Source organism: Natrix helvetica (genome assembly GCF_964273705.1).
Source record: "Natrix helvetica genome assembly, chromosome: 13".
Classification (NCBI taxonomy): domain Eukaryota; kingdom Metazoa; phylum Chordata; class Lepidosauria; order Squamata; family Natricidae; genus Natrix; species Natrix helvetica.
The window spans coordinates 5,956,487-5,975,916 of record NC_138557.1 but is presented as its reverse complement, the minus strand read 5'-3'; the positions used below and the strand labels follow the sequence as shown (position 1 = coordinate 5,975,916).

Genomic DNA, 19,430 nt, shown 5'->3' with positions numbered 1-19,430 from the left:
CTCTGTAAACCGCTTTATACCGCTATGAAGCGGTATAAAAGTCAAAGTGTGATTGCTATTGTGGATGTCAACAGGAAAGTGAAATCTAGAGGAGTGGCCCCCAACCTTTTGGGCACCAGGGAACAGTTCCGTGGAGAGAGGTTTTTCCGCAGACTGGAGGAGGCGTGGTTTTACATGCTGCCTGCATCCCACGGGTGTGGCTTCGCTTGTTTGCACGGCTTGGTTTCTAGCATGCCACGCGGCCCAGTGCCAGTTCACAGACTGGGAGTTGGAGACCCCTGATCTAGAGGACAGGTGGAATGGGGTGGGATGGTGAAGGTGCTGATTCAATTCACCCTCCTAGAGGTTCTCTGGGTTCCACTTTCTCAACCTAGAGACTCTTGCGAGACGCTGGTTATTGTAGAGATACACAACACAACAGATCTCTGTGTAAGTTACCTTGAGGTCCTAGACCATTAACCACCATTCAAAGTTAGTCAGAATTATGTTAACAATAAAACTGTAAGGAGAACAACCCTGTTAGTCCATATTAGTTAAAAAGTAGGAGTCTGGTGCTAACACCCTAACAAACGAAGCTAACAAACCTTCCTCCGAGACCTAAGCTGCAGCTCCTGAAAATTCCTTCTGATTTATTCCGTTCTGCCAAACTCGATTTCATTGAGGGACGCATCAGGGTTGTATTTGACCTCGGGGGGGCTATGCCAGGGTGGGTGTGGCCAGGGTGAATGTGGCCATGTCAACATCACTCATGTCGGGGTGCCTGTGGCGGCCCGAGCACTCTGCCAGTGAAAATGGGCTCCTGAATTCCGTTTCCAGCTGCAATGACCTCCTGCAACCCTCTGCCAGCGAAAATGGAGCTCCTGTTTTCCCGATGACTGAGGCACCGCGGGACAGTTCTTCACTGTTTTGAGCAAGGGCCCACAGGCGAGATCCAAGCATCCCGTAGGCCGGATCTGGCCCGGGGGCCTTGAGTTTGACACCCCTGTCCTAGACCAAAGGCAGGCGATAAATCTAAACATATCAACATTTCTCCCAGCTCAAGATCTATTTCCCCCAATGGGTGCGATAGTCCATTTTTCCCCCAAGAAGGAGTACGGCTTAACCAGACAATAAGTACATGAATGGAAAATTATCTCACTCTAAGCATGTTGACCCTGTAGGCATCTGGGCTAACCTTCCCTTTGCACTTGTGGTATTCCCCTTTACTAAAGTTCAAAGTTAGTCGGAATTATGTTAACAATGAAATTGTAGGAGAACAACTCTGTTAGGGAAGCCTCCGGAGGGTGAAAAATGGCCTTAAAGAAGGCTGAAGTCAGCTAGAGCCTGGCGGGCCCTAACGAACGTCTCCGTGTGCCACCTGTGTCATACTTGCCACAGTTTTGCCATCACAGTACTAGGTCATAGAGAGACTAATACATACTCGATTGACAAATGATTAAGCTGAAGGTTTGGACACCGATGGTCCCACATGTGAACAAGACAGGGTTAATACTCATCATGACATAGGCAGGCTCGTAAAGAGAGAAGATGGGTCCAAATAAAACGCTGACTCGCGCGATTAAGTATTAACAAAGGTTACACCGCTTCGTTTTTTAAAAAGGTGAGCTCAGCAAAATCAACCCTCCCTATGTAAGACCTGCTGACCAGGTTCAGCCCCAGAGGATGATGGACAGCTGAATGCTGTCTGCCAAGCTGAAAGGAAAATAGAATGAAATGATAATAAAGTTCAGTGCAATCTACGGTGCTCCTTAAAGCCTCTTTCCAGACTGTTCTCTGACTGAGAAAGCAATTAACTCTAACAAGGAAGTCTAGAGATTAATTTGCAGGCAAGGCCATTGCGCTCTACTTCTGCATTCCAGTCTAGCAGCGATAATTACATGCCTTTCTGGCTAAATCTTTCCTTGAGGATCTTTCCCCATTTGGCCACTCCAGGTAGTCCTCGACTTACGGCCACAGTTGCGTCCGAAATTTCCATAGCTAAGCGAGACATTCTGTTTCCCCTGAAAATAAGCCCTCCCTGAAAATATTGCCACACAGCAGCAGCCATGAGGTGACCACGCTCGCCGCCTCCTGCATCTCAAAAATAACAAGACCTCCCCGAAAGGCCAAGCGCTTATTTTGGGGGGTCCAAAGAAAATAAAACCCTGTCTTATTTTGGGGGAAACACGGTAGTTGTTACGGGAGTTTTACCCCCTTTAACAATCGTTCGTCACTGTTGTTAAGTGAATCACTGCAAGTTGTTAAGTTAGTATCACCCTTGTGAAGCGAATCTGGCTTCCCCCCGTTGACTTGGCTTGGCAAAAAATTGCAAAAGTCGATCACATCATCCCGGGACAACACAACACAAATGAGTCAATGGTGGCGATCCATCAACTCATCGATACCACAAAAATATCCATTGGTTCTTGTTCTGCAATGTTCGCCAACTAGCCATATTTGTTCCTGGGCTTTGTGAAGTCTATCACAACTCACTTCGGCTGCCCCTCTCACTTGACCCCGTCAAAGAGAAGAGAAACTCTCGGAAACATCACCCGAAATACTTGTAAAGGTAAAGGTTCCTCTTGCACATACTGTATGTGCTCGCTGTTCCCAACTCAAGGGGGTGGTGTTCATCTCCATTCCAAAGCCAGAGATGTCCAAAGACGTCTCCGTGGTCATGTGGCCGGCATGACTAAACACCGAAGGCGCACAGAACGCTGTTACCTTCCCACTAAAGCTGCTCCCTATTTTTCTACTCGCATTTTTATATGCTTTTGAACTGCTAGGTTGGCAGAAGCTGGGACAAGTAACGGGAGCTCACTCCGTTTACGCGGTGCTGGGGATTCGAACCGCCGAACTGCCGACCTTTCTGATCGACAAGCTCAGCATCTTAGCCACTGAGCCACTTAACCAATTTCGTTGTATTTAAGTACAATGACAATAAAGATTATACCTATATTTTCTCTCTCTCTCTCTTTCTTTCTTTTTTGGCTCCTCCACATTCTTCTATCCCCATTCCTGAGTTTTCCAAAGAACGGGTCCATCCATCCCACCTCGGCGCTAAGGTGATTGAGTTTAGGAAGTATTCTTTAACCAATACAGTTAATACAATGGGATGGTCCGATGAGAACCAAAGTACAAGAATTGCAACACAGAATTGCAATATGGAAAGCTCGTTTCACATCCTTTTCGCCCCTTGCCAAAACTCTGCGGCTGTGTCATTTTTATTTTTATTTTTTGACTCTGGAGTGAATGGCATTTAAAGGGACCCTTTTCTCTTCGAATTGGCCCAGAGCTCACATTTGGAATGCGAGAAATCAACTCTGCACCACTGGAGCCAGTCCCATTTCTCGCTCTGCAGCGTGGACGGTGGTGACTCATACGGTATTCATCAAGCTAATACGATGCCAAGCCTAGAATATTCAATTAGATGCAAAAGGTAGGCTTGAAAAACATGTCCCAGAAAGAAAGGTGATTTGACCTTAGTTTCTTCCCGCTACATCCTGAGTCAATTTCAATTAAGGTTTATTACATCTGTACGCCGCCATCCTGAAAGGAGGATGTTTAAAACGATGTCACCTCCTTTTTTTGAGATGTCTCCATTTCCGTGATAATATCTAAAAAGGTCAAGGTTCCCCTCGCACATATGTGCTAGCCGTTCCCGACTCTAGGGGGCGGTGCTCATCTCCGTTTCAAAGCCGAAGAGCCAGCACTGTCCAAAGATGTCTCCGTGGTCATGTGGCCGGCATGACTCAATGCCAAAGGCGCACGGATCGCTGTTTCCTTCCCACCAAAGGTGGTCCCTGTTTTTCTACTTGCATTTTTTACATGCTTTAGAACTGCTAGGTTGTCAGAAGCTGGGACTAGTCACGGGAGCTCACTCCGTTATGCAGCACTAGGGATTTGAACCACCAAACTGCCAACTTTTCTGATCGACAAGCTGAGCGTCTCAGCAACTGAGCCGCTGTGTCCCTAACAATAAAGTAAACTAAACTAAACTAAACTTTGGTCTAACAAGTCACGAGGACCCGCAAAACATATGCCAATGACTGCTAAGCACTCACCTAAACAAGAGATTTTAAGTAATGACTGATTACAGTTAGTCCTTGATTTACAACTCTTCATTTAGTGACCGTTCAAAGTTACAGCATCAGTGGAAAAACTGACATGACCATTTTTCACACTTACAACTGTTTCAGCATTGCCACGGTTATGCGATCATAATTGGCAGCATCCTAAAAAGCAGAGACATCACACTGCCAACAAAAGTGTGTCTAGTCAAGGCTATGGTTTTCCCAGTTGCAATGGATGGCTGTGAAAGTTGGACCATAAGGAAGGCTGAGCGCCAAAGAATTGAGACCTTTGGTGCTGGAGAAGACTCCTGCGAGCCCCTTGGACTGCAAGGTGATCCAACCGGTCCGTCCTAGAGGAGATCCACCCTGACTTCTAGAAGGCCAGATCCTGAAGAGGAAACTCAAAGACTTTGGCCACCTAATGAGAAGGAAGGACTCCCTGGAGAAGAGCCTCATGCTGGGAACGATGGAGGGCAAAAGAAGAAGGGGACGGCAGAGAAGGAGGTGGCTGGATGGAGTCACCAAAGCAGTCGGCGTGAGCTTAAATGGACTCCAGAGGATGACAGAGGACAGGAAGAAGACAGAGGAATATTGTTCATGAGGTCGCGATGGGTCAGACACAACTTCGCAACTAACCACAACAACATGGGAAATGTTCTATCCATCCCATAATTTCAAATATGGACACACACTTGGAGATGAGGGTAGGAAGATTGGGGAGGCAGAGAATTAAAACCTTGACATGTTTTGATTGACACAGTCTATAGAAAGAAAAAGAGACTCTTCACATGAGTGACATAGTGTAAGATTAACATTTGATTACAAAATAATTCAGGAAAATGTAACCACCTTTACCCTGCATAGTACGATGTTCTGATTCAAAAGTAAAGCATTAACTTTAACAATAATTTATCCTTTAAGTATTAAAACATCTGCTTTTTCCATGTGCCTCTCCTTTGGGGAACTCACATTCTAATGAGGAGGCCTTTAAATCAACTGCAAAGGTACATCTTCTATTTTAAACATTTTTGTAGCCTGAACACAGTTTTGAAATGAGTATCTGCAGGAATAATTTGGATTTGATCTGGGTGCGTGTGAAAATATGAAGTAGTCTCCATCACGTCCTGTTGAAGATGGTCACAAAAGGAATGGGACAGAAATTAATTGTGGGTTTTATGGATCCATTTCCCAGGTATTTCGAGATTTAATGTATAGTTTTTGCTCGATCCCAGCAGATATAGAAGTTAAACTTATACTTTTTAAGAAATTATATTCTCTAAATAAAGGCCACTGACATTAACTTTGGGATTGATTGATGTGCCGTCAAATCATTGTTGCTTCTTAGCGATGAGAACAAGGTGTTAAAGATGTTTGATGCAGAGGTGGTATTGATTTACCTTCCCTACTGGTTCTCAAGTGTGAGCGTATGTGCACCTCTGCCTATGCGCACCTCTGCCCATGTGCACAGCCTTCCACGCATGTGCTTTTAGCAAAAAAAAAAGGTCCTGAATGAGATGCCGTAGGACAAGTGGGCAGGGCCACCTGAGATTTCCAGAGGTCCGGTACCACCTCTGGTTTGATGACCCATTTGTACACGTAACGGAAAATATTTGTGACGCAGGCTTGAGATGAGAGGTCCTTCGTACTCTTGTGACACTTGGTGGTTTTCTTGCAGATGTTTTAGGACTCTAACTAGATAATATCTGCACTAGTAAGGGGTGGGATTTGCATTCAATTTATATTCTAATGGCGTGCACTGCCAATTTTGGCAGAAGTGGTCCTGGAGGTTCTTTGGTTGGGCCGTTTACTGTTAAGCTTGTTGGGCATATCTGCAGGAAGACCACCAAGCTCAGGGAACACCAAGGACCCCTCATTTGAACCTCTTCTTGGTTGTCCATGGCATTCTCAAGAGTCTTCTCCAACACCCAACTTCAAACAGTATCAATACTCTTCCTATCCTGCGTCTTCAAAAGCTTTTTGCTTCCATAGAATAGCACAGGGAAATACCATGATTGGGCGATTCTGATCAGTGTAGATGTAGACGCATCCCAACATTTGAGTATCTTTTCCAAGATCTTCATGGCTACCAAGATCTACCCAGGTCTATCAAGAAGGCCATCCCTGCTATTACAGCCTAAGACTCGAGGCTATATAAATACATTTCTGCTTGCCCGTTAGGCAGCGTGGAGCCTTCAAGCTCATTGGCTTCCTTGTTTAACCTTCATGACGATTGGCTCTCTCAATTTTACTCCCTGTTTACTTTAGCTAGATGAGATATTACCCATGGTTGGTGCTATGAAGTTCCTCTCCAGACTTCCTCGGTTCCAGTCTGCCGGTGTTCCTACGTTCCCTTGCCGGTTCAACCGTCAGACCGCTCATGGATTTGCATCTCTGACCATCCCAGATTCTGAGACTCAAGACAGAGGTGTGCCAGAATATTTTAATTTTGCAAGCGACGTCATTGATAAATGGAGCCAAAGAGAAAAGGTAAGGTGGCATTACATTTCTTGAGAATTTCTCTTCGCGTCTGTTCATTCTCTGACAGGGGGACACGGTGGCTCAATGGCTAAGACGCTGAGCTTGTCGAACAGAAGGTCGGCAGTTCAGAGGGTCGAATCCCTACCGCCGCGTAATGGAGCGAACTCCTGTTACTTGTCCCAGATTCTGCCAACCTAGCAGTTCGAAAGCACGTAAAAAATGCAAGTAGAAAAATAGGAACCATCTTTGGTGGGAAGGGAACAACGTTCCATGCGCCTTCGGCGTTTAGTCATGCTGGCCACCCAGATGGTCATTAGGGCCGAGAACCGGTTGTTAAATTATTTGAATCCCACCACTGCCTAGAGGTGCAGACACTCATCTCCCACTCAGAAGATTGCGAGTTCAATTCTAGGCAGTGACTGATGCCTACCAGGTTGCAAGGATACAATATCTGCTGTGAACTCCACGTAGGCATCAGAAAGGGCATCCAGCTAGTAAACGCTCAGCTTCATTTCTCCAAAGGGATTACAGGGTTGTTAAAAGAAACAAAAATGCAGTAAGATTTACTGCTAAGTCAGACTTCAAGACCAGGAGACAGTTCTATCTCTGAGGATGTCCATATCGTCTCTCCTACATTGTCTGCCAGGAAGGGAAGAGACCTTCCAATCCAGCCCTCTGGTGGGTTAGAGAGAACGATGAAGAGGTGAAGTGGACCTTTGAGGAGCTGAGCTACTTGTCTAGGAAAACGGCCAATGTGCTCTCAGAGGCCTGTAACCTGCGCAAGGGAGATCGACTCCTCCTGATACTTCCAAGGGTTCCCGAGTGGTGTCTACTCAGCTTGGCTTGCATCCGAACAGGTCAGTCCATGTATTAAGAGATCTTGTAATGGTATGTGGAGAAGATCTTGGGAGACGGAGCAAACAGAGGCTGCTGGGGTTAGATAAGAGACTGCATAGCCCACAAGTTCACAATGGCAGGAGAGAGAGGCTCAGAAGAGACCCTCCCTAGTTTCTCAGGCTGTAAAGGAGGCAAGGTGAGAGGGGAATTACAAGCTTCTCTTAATTCTGTTATTTTTTCCCCTTTTCTTTTGCCCCTCGAAGTAAGCACTTGACCTTATTTTCGGGGAGGCCTTATTATTTTTGAGGTTCAGCAGGCGACGAACGTGGTCACTTCATGGCTGCTGCTGTGTTGCAATATTTTCAGGGAGGGTTTGTTTTAGCGCATGCGCTCAAAAGCCCGATTGGGCTTTTATTATTCTGTCCCTACCCTCAAAATGACGCTGCAGAGCACTGCACACCAGAACAACTAGACACAAGGACAGTTTTCCCCCCGAATGCCATCACTCTGCTAAACAAATAATTCCCTCGACACTGTCAAACTATATACTAAGGCTGCATTACTATTAGTCTTCTCATCGTTCCTATCACCCATCTCCTCTCTCTTATGACTGTATGACTATACCTTTGTTGCTTGTATCCATATAATTTATTTTGATTGTTTGCTAGTATGATTTGATTGCTTATTTGTACCCTGTGACTATCATTAAGTGCTGTACCTTAAGATTCTCTATGAATGTATCTTGTCTTTTATGTACACTGAGAGCATCTGCACCAAAGACAAATTCCTTGTGTGTCCAATCACACTTGGCCAATAAAGAATTCTATTCCATTCCATTCCATTCTCCATTCTCTTCTATTGTTTCCCTCTCTTCCTTTTTCTCTCTCACAGTCCTTTGTTCTGCTTTGCAGGCATTGTCTTCATTCCAGCTACAATCCTCTTGACTGCTCCAGACATATTATACAGACTCCAGCAATCCAAAGCCAGCTGTATTGTTGCCAACGAGGCTATTGCACCATTAGTAGATGCCGTGGGGTCTGAATGCAGCTGGTTGAAAACCCGGATCCTGCTTTCCAAGAGTTGCAAACGTGAAGGTTGGCTGAACTTCCATGATTTGCTACAGTGAGTATCCTTCCTGTTGCTTCAAGACCTTTGTGATACCAAGAGACATCACCTGTAGACATTTCCTCCTCCTCCTCCTCCTCCTCCTCCTCCTCCTCCTCCTCCTCCTCCTCCTCCTCCTCCTCCTCCTCCTCCTCCTCCTCCTCCTCCTCCTCCTCCTCCTCCATACATACATACAATAGCAGAGTTGGAAGGGACCTTGGAGGTCTTCTAGTCCAACCCCCTGCCTAGGCAGGAAACCCTATACCGTTTCAGACAAATGGCTACCCAACACCTTCTTAAAGACTTCCAGTGTTGGGGCATTCACAACTTCTGGAGGCAACTTCTGTTCCACTGATTAATTGTTCTCACTGTCAGGAAGTTTCTCCTCAGTTCTAAGTTGCTTCTCTCCTCAATTAGTTTCCACCCATTGCTTCTTGTTCTACGCGCAGGTGCCTTGGAGAATAGCTTGACTCCCTCTTCTTTGTGGCAGCCCCTGAGATATTGGAAGACTGCTATCATGTCTCCCCTAGTCCTTCTTTCTATTAAACTAGACATACCCGTTCTTCATATGTTTTAGTCTCCAGTCCCCTAATCATCTTTGTTGCTCTTCTCCTCCTCCTCTTCTTCTTCTCCTCCTCCTCCCCCTTCTCCTCCTCCCCCTTCTCCTCCTCCCCCTTCTTCTTCTTCTTCTTCTTCTTCTTCTTCTTCTTCTTCTTCTTCTTCTTCTTCTTCTTCTTCTTCTCCTCCTCCTCCTCCTCCTCCTCCTCCTCCTCCTCCTCCTCCTCCTCCTCCTCCTTTTTTCTGCAATCAAGTTTGGAGCAGTTTCCATTGAGTTTCTATCTGTTGTGTGCTCCTGTGTTGTTGTGGTTGAAGTTGAAGTGGTCATTGGCAGGTAGAACCTTGTAACAGACAATTTTGTGTGCTAGTCTCAGGTCACACCGAAGGCGGCATAGTTCTAAGTTGCCTGAGCCCCAAATTCCAAGTCTGGTGGCGTAAGGGAATCTGCTGCGAGCAGAGGAGCTCTTCTCGTGAAGTATCTCTGGACTCGCTCAATTGTAGTAATGTCTGATAGGCAGGGAGGGTTCCAGACAGATGAGCTAATCTTCCCTTCTTCTGTTTTGCAGAGCCGCCCCTGATCAGCATCAACCTCTTCAGATGAAGAGTCTGGAGCCGATGACCATCTACTTCACCAGTGGGACTTTGGGCTACCCCAAAATGGTGCAACATTCCCACGGCAGTTTGGCCTTTTGGCTAGCCAGTATCGGAAGGTAGTTCTATGGGTCTGCATTTGACCCATCCCTAGGTATCTCTTCATTGATTCATTGACTGATGACATGTCAGAGTTTTGGCAGCATAACTATTATTATGAGATAAACCCAGGAGCAAAACAGAGCACACAGCACACAAAGCCTTTAGATAATTAATAGTGGTTTGTATATACATATATACAGACATACACATGGTAGGTAAATCCCTTACCACTGAGCTACAGACACAAGGACAGAAATGAGATACATGACGAGAGAGGGGGGGGAGGGAGAGAGAGAGACCCTCTAATGGCCACCTATATATAGACAACTCTTAATGACTTGTGTGGACCCCACCAGAGTCTTAAACTGTCTATACCTATATTGCTGAATCATCCTCATTGCATCAGCTTACAGTTCACAGCTTACAACCTTACATCAACTGGCAGCTATTAAATCCTCAGTACCTGACATTACAGGGGGTCCTTGACTTGCAACCCATTTGTTCAAATGGGACTTACAACCCAGTGGTTCAAAGCTGCGATGGCACTGAAAGCAACTTACAATTGTTTTTCACGCTTATGACCATTGCCGCATCCCCATGCTCACACGATCAAAATTCAGACGCTTGACCACGGGCTCACATTTATGACAATTCCTGTGTTCTGGGCTCATGAGGTCCCCTTTTTATGACCATCTGACAAACAACATCAATAGGGAATCCAGATTCACTTAACAACGGTGTGGCTCACTTAACAGTTGCAGTGATTTACTGGGGCAAGAAAGGTTGTAAAATGGGGCAAAATTCACTGAACAAACATCTCGCTTAGCAACAGAGATTTTGGGCTCAATTGTGGTCTTAAGTCAAGGACTACCTCTATAGCAATTTCTAAATAAACTCATCTTGCGGCTTCTGTAACCTGATCCCTTTTAGAGAATGATGACCTCTACAATGGCTGCTCTAGTTTGAGTCTTAATCATCATCATCATCTTCTTCTTTTAACGACCCCATAATCCCTTGCGGGGTGGAGTCTGGGCAACTGAATGGAGTGTTTACTGGCCAGATGCCCTTCTTGTCACCAGTACGGAGTTTTGTTCAGCAGATATATTGTCATTGTGCCCAGAGAGAAAAATATCTGCCTCTACCTAGGATCAAACTCACAGCCTCCTGATTGTGAGGCCAGAGCTCCAACTCTAGGCCACCGAACCACTCTATAGTTTGAGTCTTAATGTCATTCACAAAATATCTATTGGCTTTTTTTATTAACAGGGAATGGTTGGGTGTGAATTCTTCTGACATCATGTGGGGTCTTTCTGATCCTGGCTGGATCAAATTTGCCATAGGATCTTTCTACACTTCTTGGAGCCAAGGATCGTGTATATTTCAACATGGCTTGCTCCAGTTCGATCCCAAAGTAGTTTTGGAGGTAAGAACTCAGATGCCTTATTTGAAAAGTCCCATACAGGTAGACAGTGATTCTCCCCAAAGTTACATATAATTTCAAGGGTGTCTCAGCCTTCCAGCCTTCCAAGGTGGGTAAAATGGGGACCCAGATTGTTGGGGGCAGATTGTTGACTCCGTAAATTGCTTAGAGAGGGCTGTAAACCACTGTGAAGCGGTATATAAGTCTGCTATTGCTTGCGGAGGAAGGAAAGGAAGGAAGGAAGGAAGGAAGGAAGGAAGGAAGGAAGGAAGGAAGGAAGGAAGGAAGGAAGGAAGGAAGGAAGCAAGCAAGCAAGCAAGCAAGCAAACAGGCAAGCTAGCTGTGGTGGTACAATGGTTAGAATGCAGTATTGCAGGCAGACTCTGCCCACTGCCAGCAGTTTGATCCTGACCGGTTTCAGATTGACTCAGCTTTCCATCCTTCCGAGGTTGGTAAAATGAGGACCCAGATTGAGGGTAATAGGCTGATTCTGTAAACCGCTTAGAGAGGGCTGTAAAGCACTGAATGTCTAAGTGCTATTGCTATTGCTCTTCCTTTTTTCCTTTCCTTCCTTCCATCCATCCATCTATCCATCCATCCATCGTACACATCAGTTAGGATGTAGTATTACAGGCTAACTCTGTCGGTTGCCAGCAATTCGAATTTGAGCAATTCTAATCCACTCCAGGTCGACTCAGCCTTCCATCCTTCCGAGGTTGGTAAAATGAGGACCCAAATTGTTGGGGGCAAGAGAGGCTGACTCTGTAAACCGCTTAGAGAGGGTTGTGAAGCACTGGAAAAGCGGTATATAAGTCTATTGCTATTGCTAATGGCTGTCTAGCCCTCCCAGTGTCTGAAAAACTGCTTTCCTCACTACAATTCAAACTGGAGAAAGTGCGAAAATCAAATATCCATTCTATGTCCACACCTCCTCTGTTCCTATGTCTCAGTCATCCTGGTCGTAGTTGTACCAAAGTTATTAACTTATTTGTGTTTGGAGATGTATATAGTTTTTTTATCTTTTATGATTGTAAGCTACCAGAATTACCTGGAGGTAAAATGGGTGGTCTATAGATTTTATAAACAAACAAGCTGTACACCAGCTAAGGGGGAACCTTACAAGATTTGGTTATTTGTTTACGTATTACTCAATTCAGTGGAGGGATACAAATTTTTTTACTACTGGTTCTGTGGGCGTGGCTTGGTGGGCGTGGTGTGGCTTGGTGGATGTGGCTTGGTGGATGTGGCAGGGGAAGGATATTGCAAAATCCCCATTCCCTCCTGATCAGCTGGGACTCGGGAGGCAGAGAATAGATGGGGGCGTGGCCATCCAGAAGTGGTATTTGCCGGTTCTCCTAACTACTCAAAGTTTCCGCTACCGGTTCTCCAGAACCGGTCAGAACCGGCTGAATATCTCTTCTGGGAAGGATACTGCAAAATCCCCATTTCTTCCCGATCAGCTGGGTCTCGGGAGGCAGAGAATAGATGGGGCGGGGCCAGCCAGAGGTGGTGTTTGCTGGTTCTCCGAACTACTCAAAATTTCTGCTGCCATTTCTCCAGAACTGGTCAGAATCTGCTGAATACTGCCTCTGACTCAATTACTCAGTTACATTTCTCTTTATTTCTCTTTGAGTGCCAAATCTCACTCAATGGTATTAAAAATGGCTTCCTCCCTTTTACTCAGTCTCTTGCCAAGTATCCGGTGACAGCCTTTTGTGGCACGCCAACCATTTTTCGGATGCTGCTCCAGCACGGTGTTAGCAGGTACAACTGATTTGCGTAAGAAGAACGCCATTCTGGGATGCTTTAACTCTTGTGTAATTTTGTATCAAGGGACACAGTGGCTCAGTGGCTAAGACGCTGAGCTTGTCGATCGGGAAGGTGGGCAGTTCGAGTCCCTAGCGCCGTGTAACATAGGGAGCTCCCATTACTTGTCCCAACTTCTGCCAAGGTCCCTTCTCTGAAGAAAATTGCTTTCTCCTTCTCTTCCTTCAGGTATAAGTTCAAGAGTCTGCACACCTGCTTGAGTGGTGGAGAATCAAGTAGCCTAGAACTGCTCAAAGATTGGAAAGCAGAAACTGGGTTTGATATCCGTGAAGGCTACGGGCAGACAGAAATTGTATGTTTGCAACCAGTTGTGTCTTTAATATAAATGTTCAGGGTGAAAAGGTCCGGAAAACAAACGCATGGAACTTTTCCAGACTTACTCAGCTCTTCTGAGCCAGGCTTCCTTAAAAAGCAATTTAGCCGAGTCTTGGTCCCGCAAAACCCCCTTTATTTACATGACTGTGAATTCCTTTCCTTCACAGTCAGCAAGGCTTAGCAAACAGTCTTTCAAAGGAATGTTTATCAACACGAACCTTATCTTGCTTGGCGAGCTGCCAGATAACTAGTTTCCACATCTGGCACAGAGTCTCTTATAGTCACAAACAGAACTTTCCACTCTTAAAACGACCAAAGGAACGAATTGTTTCCTGCAAAAGCCCCCTCCCCATTCGCTCCTCTTTTGTTTCCTATGGGAGGGGCCAATCACCTCCAAGGTGTGGCTTTACTCCCAAGTTGACCCTGCTCTCTTAGTTGTTCTTGTCTTCCGGCAGCTCTGCTCATGCACACACTGGGAACAGGCTCCAGCTGTTCCTCTGCCTCACTGCTGTCTATCTCCCTCTCTGCCTCTGACGCAGAGCCCTCGTCTGAGCTTTCCTCAGCCCCCAGGACTGGCCCATGTTCCTCCCCAACTTCCTCACTGTCCGACTCTGCTGCCAGCTCTGCTGACCGCTGGCGGGCCACCACATCAGCTGACACCCTGACCTCAGTTCACCAAGCCAGAATGTGAGGTGGTCAATGCATGCATGTCAGAAGCACCGAGATCCTTCCAGGTTGAAAGGATTATCCGGTGACCTCACTGTTTCCCACTGGATGCCCATTTGAGGACTCCTTTCATATCCCTGGCAGGAGCTGGAGTGAAGGATGTTTTGTGGCCCACCGGCAGCCAGCGGAGCTGCCGCTGTCTGAATCTGCTGCCAGCTCCACTGGTTGCAACACAAACATATGTTTAGTGAGCATTTAAAGTTGCAGCGGCACTGAAAACATGAGATTTACAAGCAATCCTCACCCTTTCAGCGCATGCAGCATCCCCAGAGTCACACGATCAAAATTTGGATGGTAGGTTTAACTTAATTTCATTCCTATCATTTGTCCTCACAGTCCTTGCTCTGCTGCACTGCAAAAGGGATGAAAATTAAACCTGGATTCATTGGAAAACCTTTTTCTGGTGTTGATATCCAGGTAAGTCCGTTGTGTCATGGATATCATCAATACAGGTAGCGGAGTAGTGCAGTGGCCTAGAGGTGGAGCTCTCACCTCACAACCAGGAGTCTGGAGTTCAATCCTAGGTAGAGGCAGCTATTTCTCTCTCTGGGCACAATGAGAAATATATCTGCCGAACTGAACTCCGCAATGGCGACAGGAAGGTATCCGGCCATTCAAACACTCTGTTAGTTTCATTCAGTTGCCCAGACTCTACCCCGCAAGGGATTATGGGGTCATTAAATAAAGATGATGATGATCATCACTACAGGTAGTCTTCAACTTACACTTCATTGAATGACCTTTCGCAGTGACAATGGCCCTGAAAAAGAGGCTTACGGCCTTTTTTCACACTTAACAACCATTGCAGCATCCTTGCGCTCACATGGTCAAAATTCAGACAACCGATTCACATTTATGACGGTTGCCGTATCCCAGGGTCATATGATCCCTTTTTTTGCAACCTTCTGACAAGCAAAGACAATGGGGAAAGTCAGATTCACTTAAGAACCATTGCTATTAAGTTAACAGCTGCAGTGATTCGCTTAACAACGGTGGCAAGAAAGGTTGTAAAAGGGGGGCAAAACTCACCAACAACAGAACACAACAGTAGAAATTCTCACAACAACAGAAATCTGGGGCTCGGTTTTGGTCGTAATTCGAGGACTACCTGAATTATAAGGGGGAGAAATTCCTTGGCATTGCATAACCTAATACCATGAGAATTGTACATTACGATGAATCTGCTAGCCAAGGAGTTTAGCCCCCCCCAAAAAAAAAATCAAAAGGGAAGCTTGAATGTCCATTTCTTTCTAGATCATTGATGAAAATAACCATCGTCTTCCTCCTGGAGAAGAAGGAGACATCGCCGTGAAGATCAAGCCACACAAGCTTGTGGGTCTTTTCAGTGGCTACGTGGTAAGGGAGAACCCCTCAAACAAATTTCAAGAAGTAGAAGAGGTTAGGGGTGATGACAGCACCGGCCATTATCCTTCAGCTCTTGCAATGATCAAGGAGAACCTACAGAAAGGACCAAGGATGAAGCTTCAAATGAAGCTTCAGTCCTTCTCGGTTCCCAACGTGGAAGTTGGAAAGCTACAGCAAAGGGGACAATTGTTGGTTCCAAGACCACCCCATGCCAGCCCACTTTAGGCGAATAATCAGTGATATCGTGGTGAACATAGGGAAATCTGATTGGATAACTGCTGACCAATTGTTGTGCCAGAGCTGGCAGCAGATACGGACAGTGAGGAGGTTGGGGAGGAACATTCAGTCAGTCCTGGAGTCTGGGGAAGACTTGGACAAGGGCTCTGCATCAGAGGCAGAGTGGGGGGGGCAAGACCATCTAGTAGTTACAATTAAGAAAACAGGGTCGACTTAGGAGTAAGGCTTGGAGATGATTGGCCCCTTACATATGACCTAAAAGAGGAGCAAACAGGATGTGAGCTTTTGCAGAAAGCAATTAGTTCATCTGCTCGGTTCAAGCTTTGAAATGTTCGGTTTGACTCTGTGCTAAGTTTGGCCTTGCTCTGCATTTGGCAATTAGGCCTCTTGCAGCATTCCCAGGGAGATAAGGTGGGTGTGTATTAACATTCCCCTTGAAAGACTGTGGCAACTCGAGCAGACCTCTGTCGCCATCTTCACAGACTGTTTGTGAAGCCTTGTGGGCTGTTAATGACCATAATTTACAGCCGTATAAATAAACGAGGGTTTTGGGGAGTAAGATTATGATTGATGCTTTCTCAGGAAGCCTAGGTCAGAGCACCAATGGCCAGGGAGGTGGGGAAGAGTTGAGATGGTTGAGAACGTTCTACTTGATGATCCTGTGGGTTGCAACAAGCTGAATTACGAGGCTACGGCCCATGCAGAGACTATGAGGTTTCCACCCCATGAAAGTCCAGGGATGGATCACATTCACAAGTGTGGCCTCGCTCAATGTTGCAGCCACCCAGAGAAAGATGTGAGGTGTGAATTGCCTGCTTCTTTACCCTTAGAATGATCCAGAAAAAACTGCCACTATGGTACGTGGGGACTACTACATCACTGGAGACAGAGGACTCATGGATGAAGATGGCTACATCCAGTTCATTGCAAGAGCAGATGATATCATCTTGTCTTCTGGGTAGACTTGGTTGGCTAATACTTTGCAAGATATCTGAGATACTTCGTGCCAACAATGGCAATGCAAAATCTAGATGCATTCGTAGGCCCAATACTCAATCCTGTACTACGATGATAGACCACCACTGCCATCTCCAAGCACACACACGAGAGAGAGGGGGGCAGGGAGAGAGAGGAAAAGAGAGGGGGGGGTTCCATCAACATGAATAAAATCACAATTCATGGAAATGAGGTCAATATTCATCTACCCATTTTATATTTCATTCATCTACCCATTTTATATTTGTATATATATATTCTCCATGTAGTAATTTTAATTGTTTTAATTTTGTACTTTGACATGGACTGTACACCGCCCCGAGTCCCTTTTGGGAGAGGGGGCAGTCTATAAGCGCTAATAAATTGAAATTGAAATTGAATAATTCCATCAGCACTATTAAAACATTTCCATCAATGAACTGAAATTTTGAGGTCTCCAAGGTGTGCACTGAGATTTCATTCAGTGACCTTTGAAATTTCCATGTTCTATTTTTTGTGCATACTCAGAGCAGAGGTGGTATTTAGCAGGTTCTGGAGAATCGGTAGTGAAAATTTGGAGTAATTCAGAGAACCCGTAAATACCACCTCTTACTGGCTCCGCCCTCCATCTATTCTCTGCCTCCCGAGTCCCAGCTGATCAGGAGGGAATGGGGATTTTGCAGTATCCTTCCCCTGGAGTGGGGAGAAAATGGGGATTTTACAGTATCCTTCCCCTACCATGCCCACCAAGCCACGCCCACCAAGCCACACTCACAGAACTGGTAGTAAAAAAAATTTGAATCCCACCAGTGGCTCAGAGGTACTTTGACTCCTTCAACTGAAGTATACAAGCAAGTTCTAGGTAAACACATCAGGCACAATAACTTGCCAAAATCAAATGCTTCCTGTTAAATTTGGAAAGCAATTAATTATTTTAATTATGTGTGTAGCTGCCAGTATCCATTAACCTTTGGTCTATCGACATCTGGGTAGCCACCAATGGGCAGCAACTCTTCAGAGATCAAACTGGAGCTTTTGGCCTTCAACCTACAGAGTCTCCCTTAATTTATGGTATTCTCCTGTTTAGATATCGCATTGGCCCATTTGAAGTGGAGTGCGCTTTGTTGACGCACCCTGCAGTAGCTGAAGCCGCTGTTGTTAGCAGCCCAGATCCCATCAGAGGAGAGGTAAAGTGTGCGTAATGCTGTGTGTTATTGTCATTCTCCTATCAGAGTCTGACTCTGCGGGGGAAGATGATCTGGAACCTGAGCCAACGGAGATTGAGGGGCTGGCTTCGTTGGCTTCGGAGGAAAATGGGGAAGGGCAGGACCTTTCAAGATTAGGGCAGCTTGTAGACAGGGAGGAACAGGGGCAGGATGAACATGAGAGATAGAACTCAGGCAAGGAGCAAGGGCCACCCCCTCCTGATCCAAGAGCACGGAGAGTGGAAAGAAGGCGAGAACAACGCAGACTGAGCAGACGACATAGCCTGCAGTACTGCACTCTCATCACTGCGCCACTGTGGCTCTTGGCCTGGTTGTTTTGGGATTTCACCCAAGATATCTATCACTATTAGTGTTATCATTTTTTATCACTAACATTATTATTAAGCATTCATCCTATAGTACCAGAAAGTGACCTTTGCACAAACCTTGATGTTAACTCGCAAAAGCATTTCTAGTCTGGTCTCGAGTTGCCATAGGCAGCAAGGGAGGAGCACATTCCACGCATACCTTCTTCCAGGGTCGGATCTCAGATTGCCAAAGCCGTCTTGTGATGCGTGGACCTGTGCAGCCCGCAGGAGTGCTTCATTGGAGAATGTGATTTATGACACAGACTGAGAGGAGATGGGGAAACAGGGTCAAAGTTGAACCATAGGCTATATACCACAGAGTTGACCTCACTCGAGTAGATTCCGACATGCTGGTCCTAATAAATAACTGCTTTTCTTTTGAAACTTGGCTTGAGACTCATGAATTATTTAGGGCATCTGTCAGGAGCTTAACATTTGAGAGCCATTGCTAATTCATCTTCTTTTATCCTGACTTGGCTGTAGGTGGTCAAAGCATTCATCATCCTAACGCCTGCCTATCAATCACAAGACAGAGAGAAATTAATTGTGGAGCTGCAAGGACACGTAAAGAAAATTACAGCACCCTATAAGTACCCCAGAAAGGTGAGTGCTTGGCACAACAACAGGCTCAAGTCTTGTTTGAACTTGAGGAGGAAGAGGCGGCAATGATCAGATAAGGGACAGCTGCACCCACAGAATGAATGGAGTGTGGCAAGCATTTCACAACGGACCATCCCTGCTTTCTTAGACTTTAGGTGAGAGAGGAGATATGCACTTTCAGACTTGCAAGCTTTTGTTAATGCAACCTTAAACAAAGGTAACGCTACCATCTTTCCCCCAAAATAAGACAGGGTCTTATTTTCTTTTGATCCCCGAAATAACCGCTTGTCCATATTTTCAGAGAGGTCTTATTATTTTGGAGGTGCAGGAGATGGTGAGCGTGGTCACTTCATGGCTGCTGCTGTGTTGCAATATTTTCGGGGGGGGGGCTTATTTTGGGGGGAGGGCTTACTTTAGCACCTGCGCTCAAAAGCCCCATAGGGCTTATTATCTGGGGAGGTCGTATTTTCAGGTAAATAGGGTAGTAGTATTCCTAGTCTTAGATTACCTTGAATGGCCAAGAGCCTTTTTTTCTCTATTTTTTTTTAAAAAAAAAATAACAATTTCATTCTGTTTTCGTTAGATCGAGTTTGTTCAAGACCTACCCAAGACGATTTCTGGAAAAATCCAAAAGGGGTTGTTGAGAAAGAAAGAATGGGAGAAGGACTAA

At 45.7% G+C, this 19,430-nt stretch overlaps 1 protein-coding gene across 1 annotated transcript; it reads left to right on the top strand.

The window, feature by feature from the left end:
- Window positions 1–309: 309 nt before the first annotated feature.
- Window positions 310–19,430, top strand: LOC309398533 (acyl-coenzyme A synthetase ACSM4, mitochondrial-like; the record flags this gene model as incomplete). The annotated part of the gene is made up of 14 exons (XM_081965499.1): window positions 310–429; window positions 6,318–6,539; window positions 7,177–7,387; window positions 8,279–8,489; window positions 9,596–9,739; window positions 10,989–11,145; window positions 12,827–12,906; window positions 13,138–13,261; window positions 14,347–14,427; window positions 15,265–15,366; window positions 16,443–16,570; window positions 17,675–17,774; window positions 18,644–18,763; window positions 19,344–19,430. The coding sequence occupies 14 exons, from the start codon at window positions 310–312 to the stop codon at window positions 19,428–19,430; spliced, it is 1,887 nt and encodes a 628-aa protein (XP_081821625.1).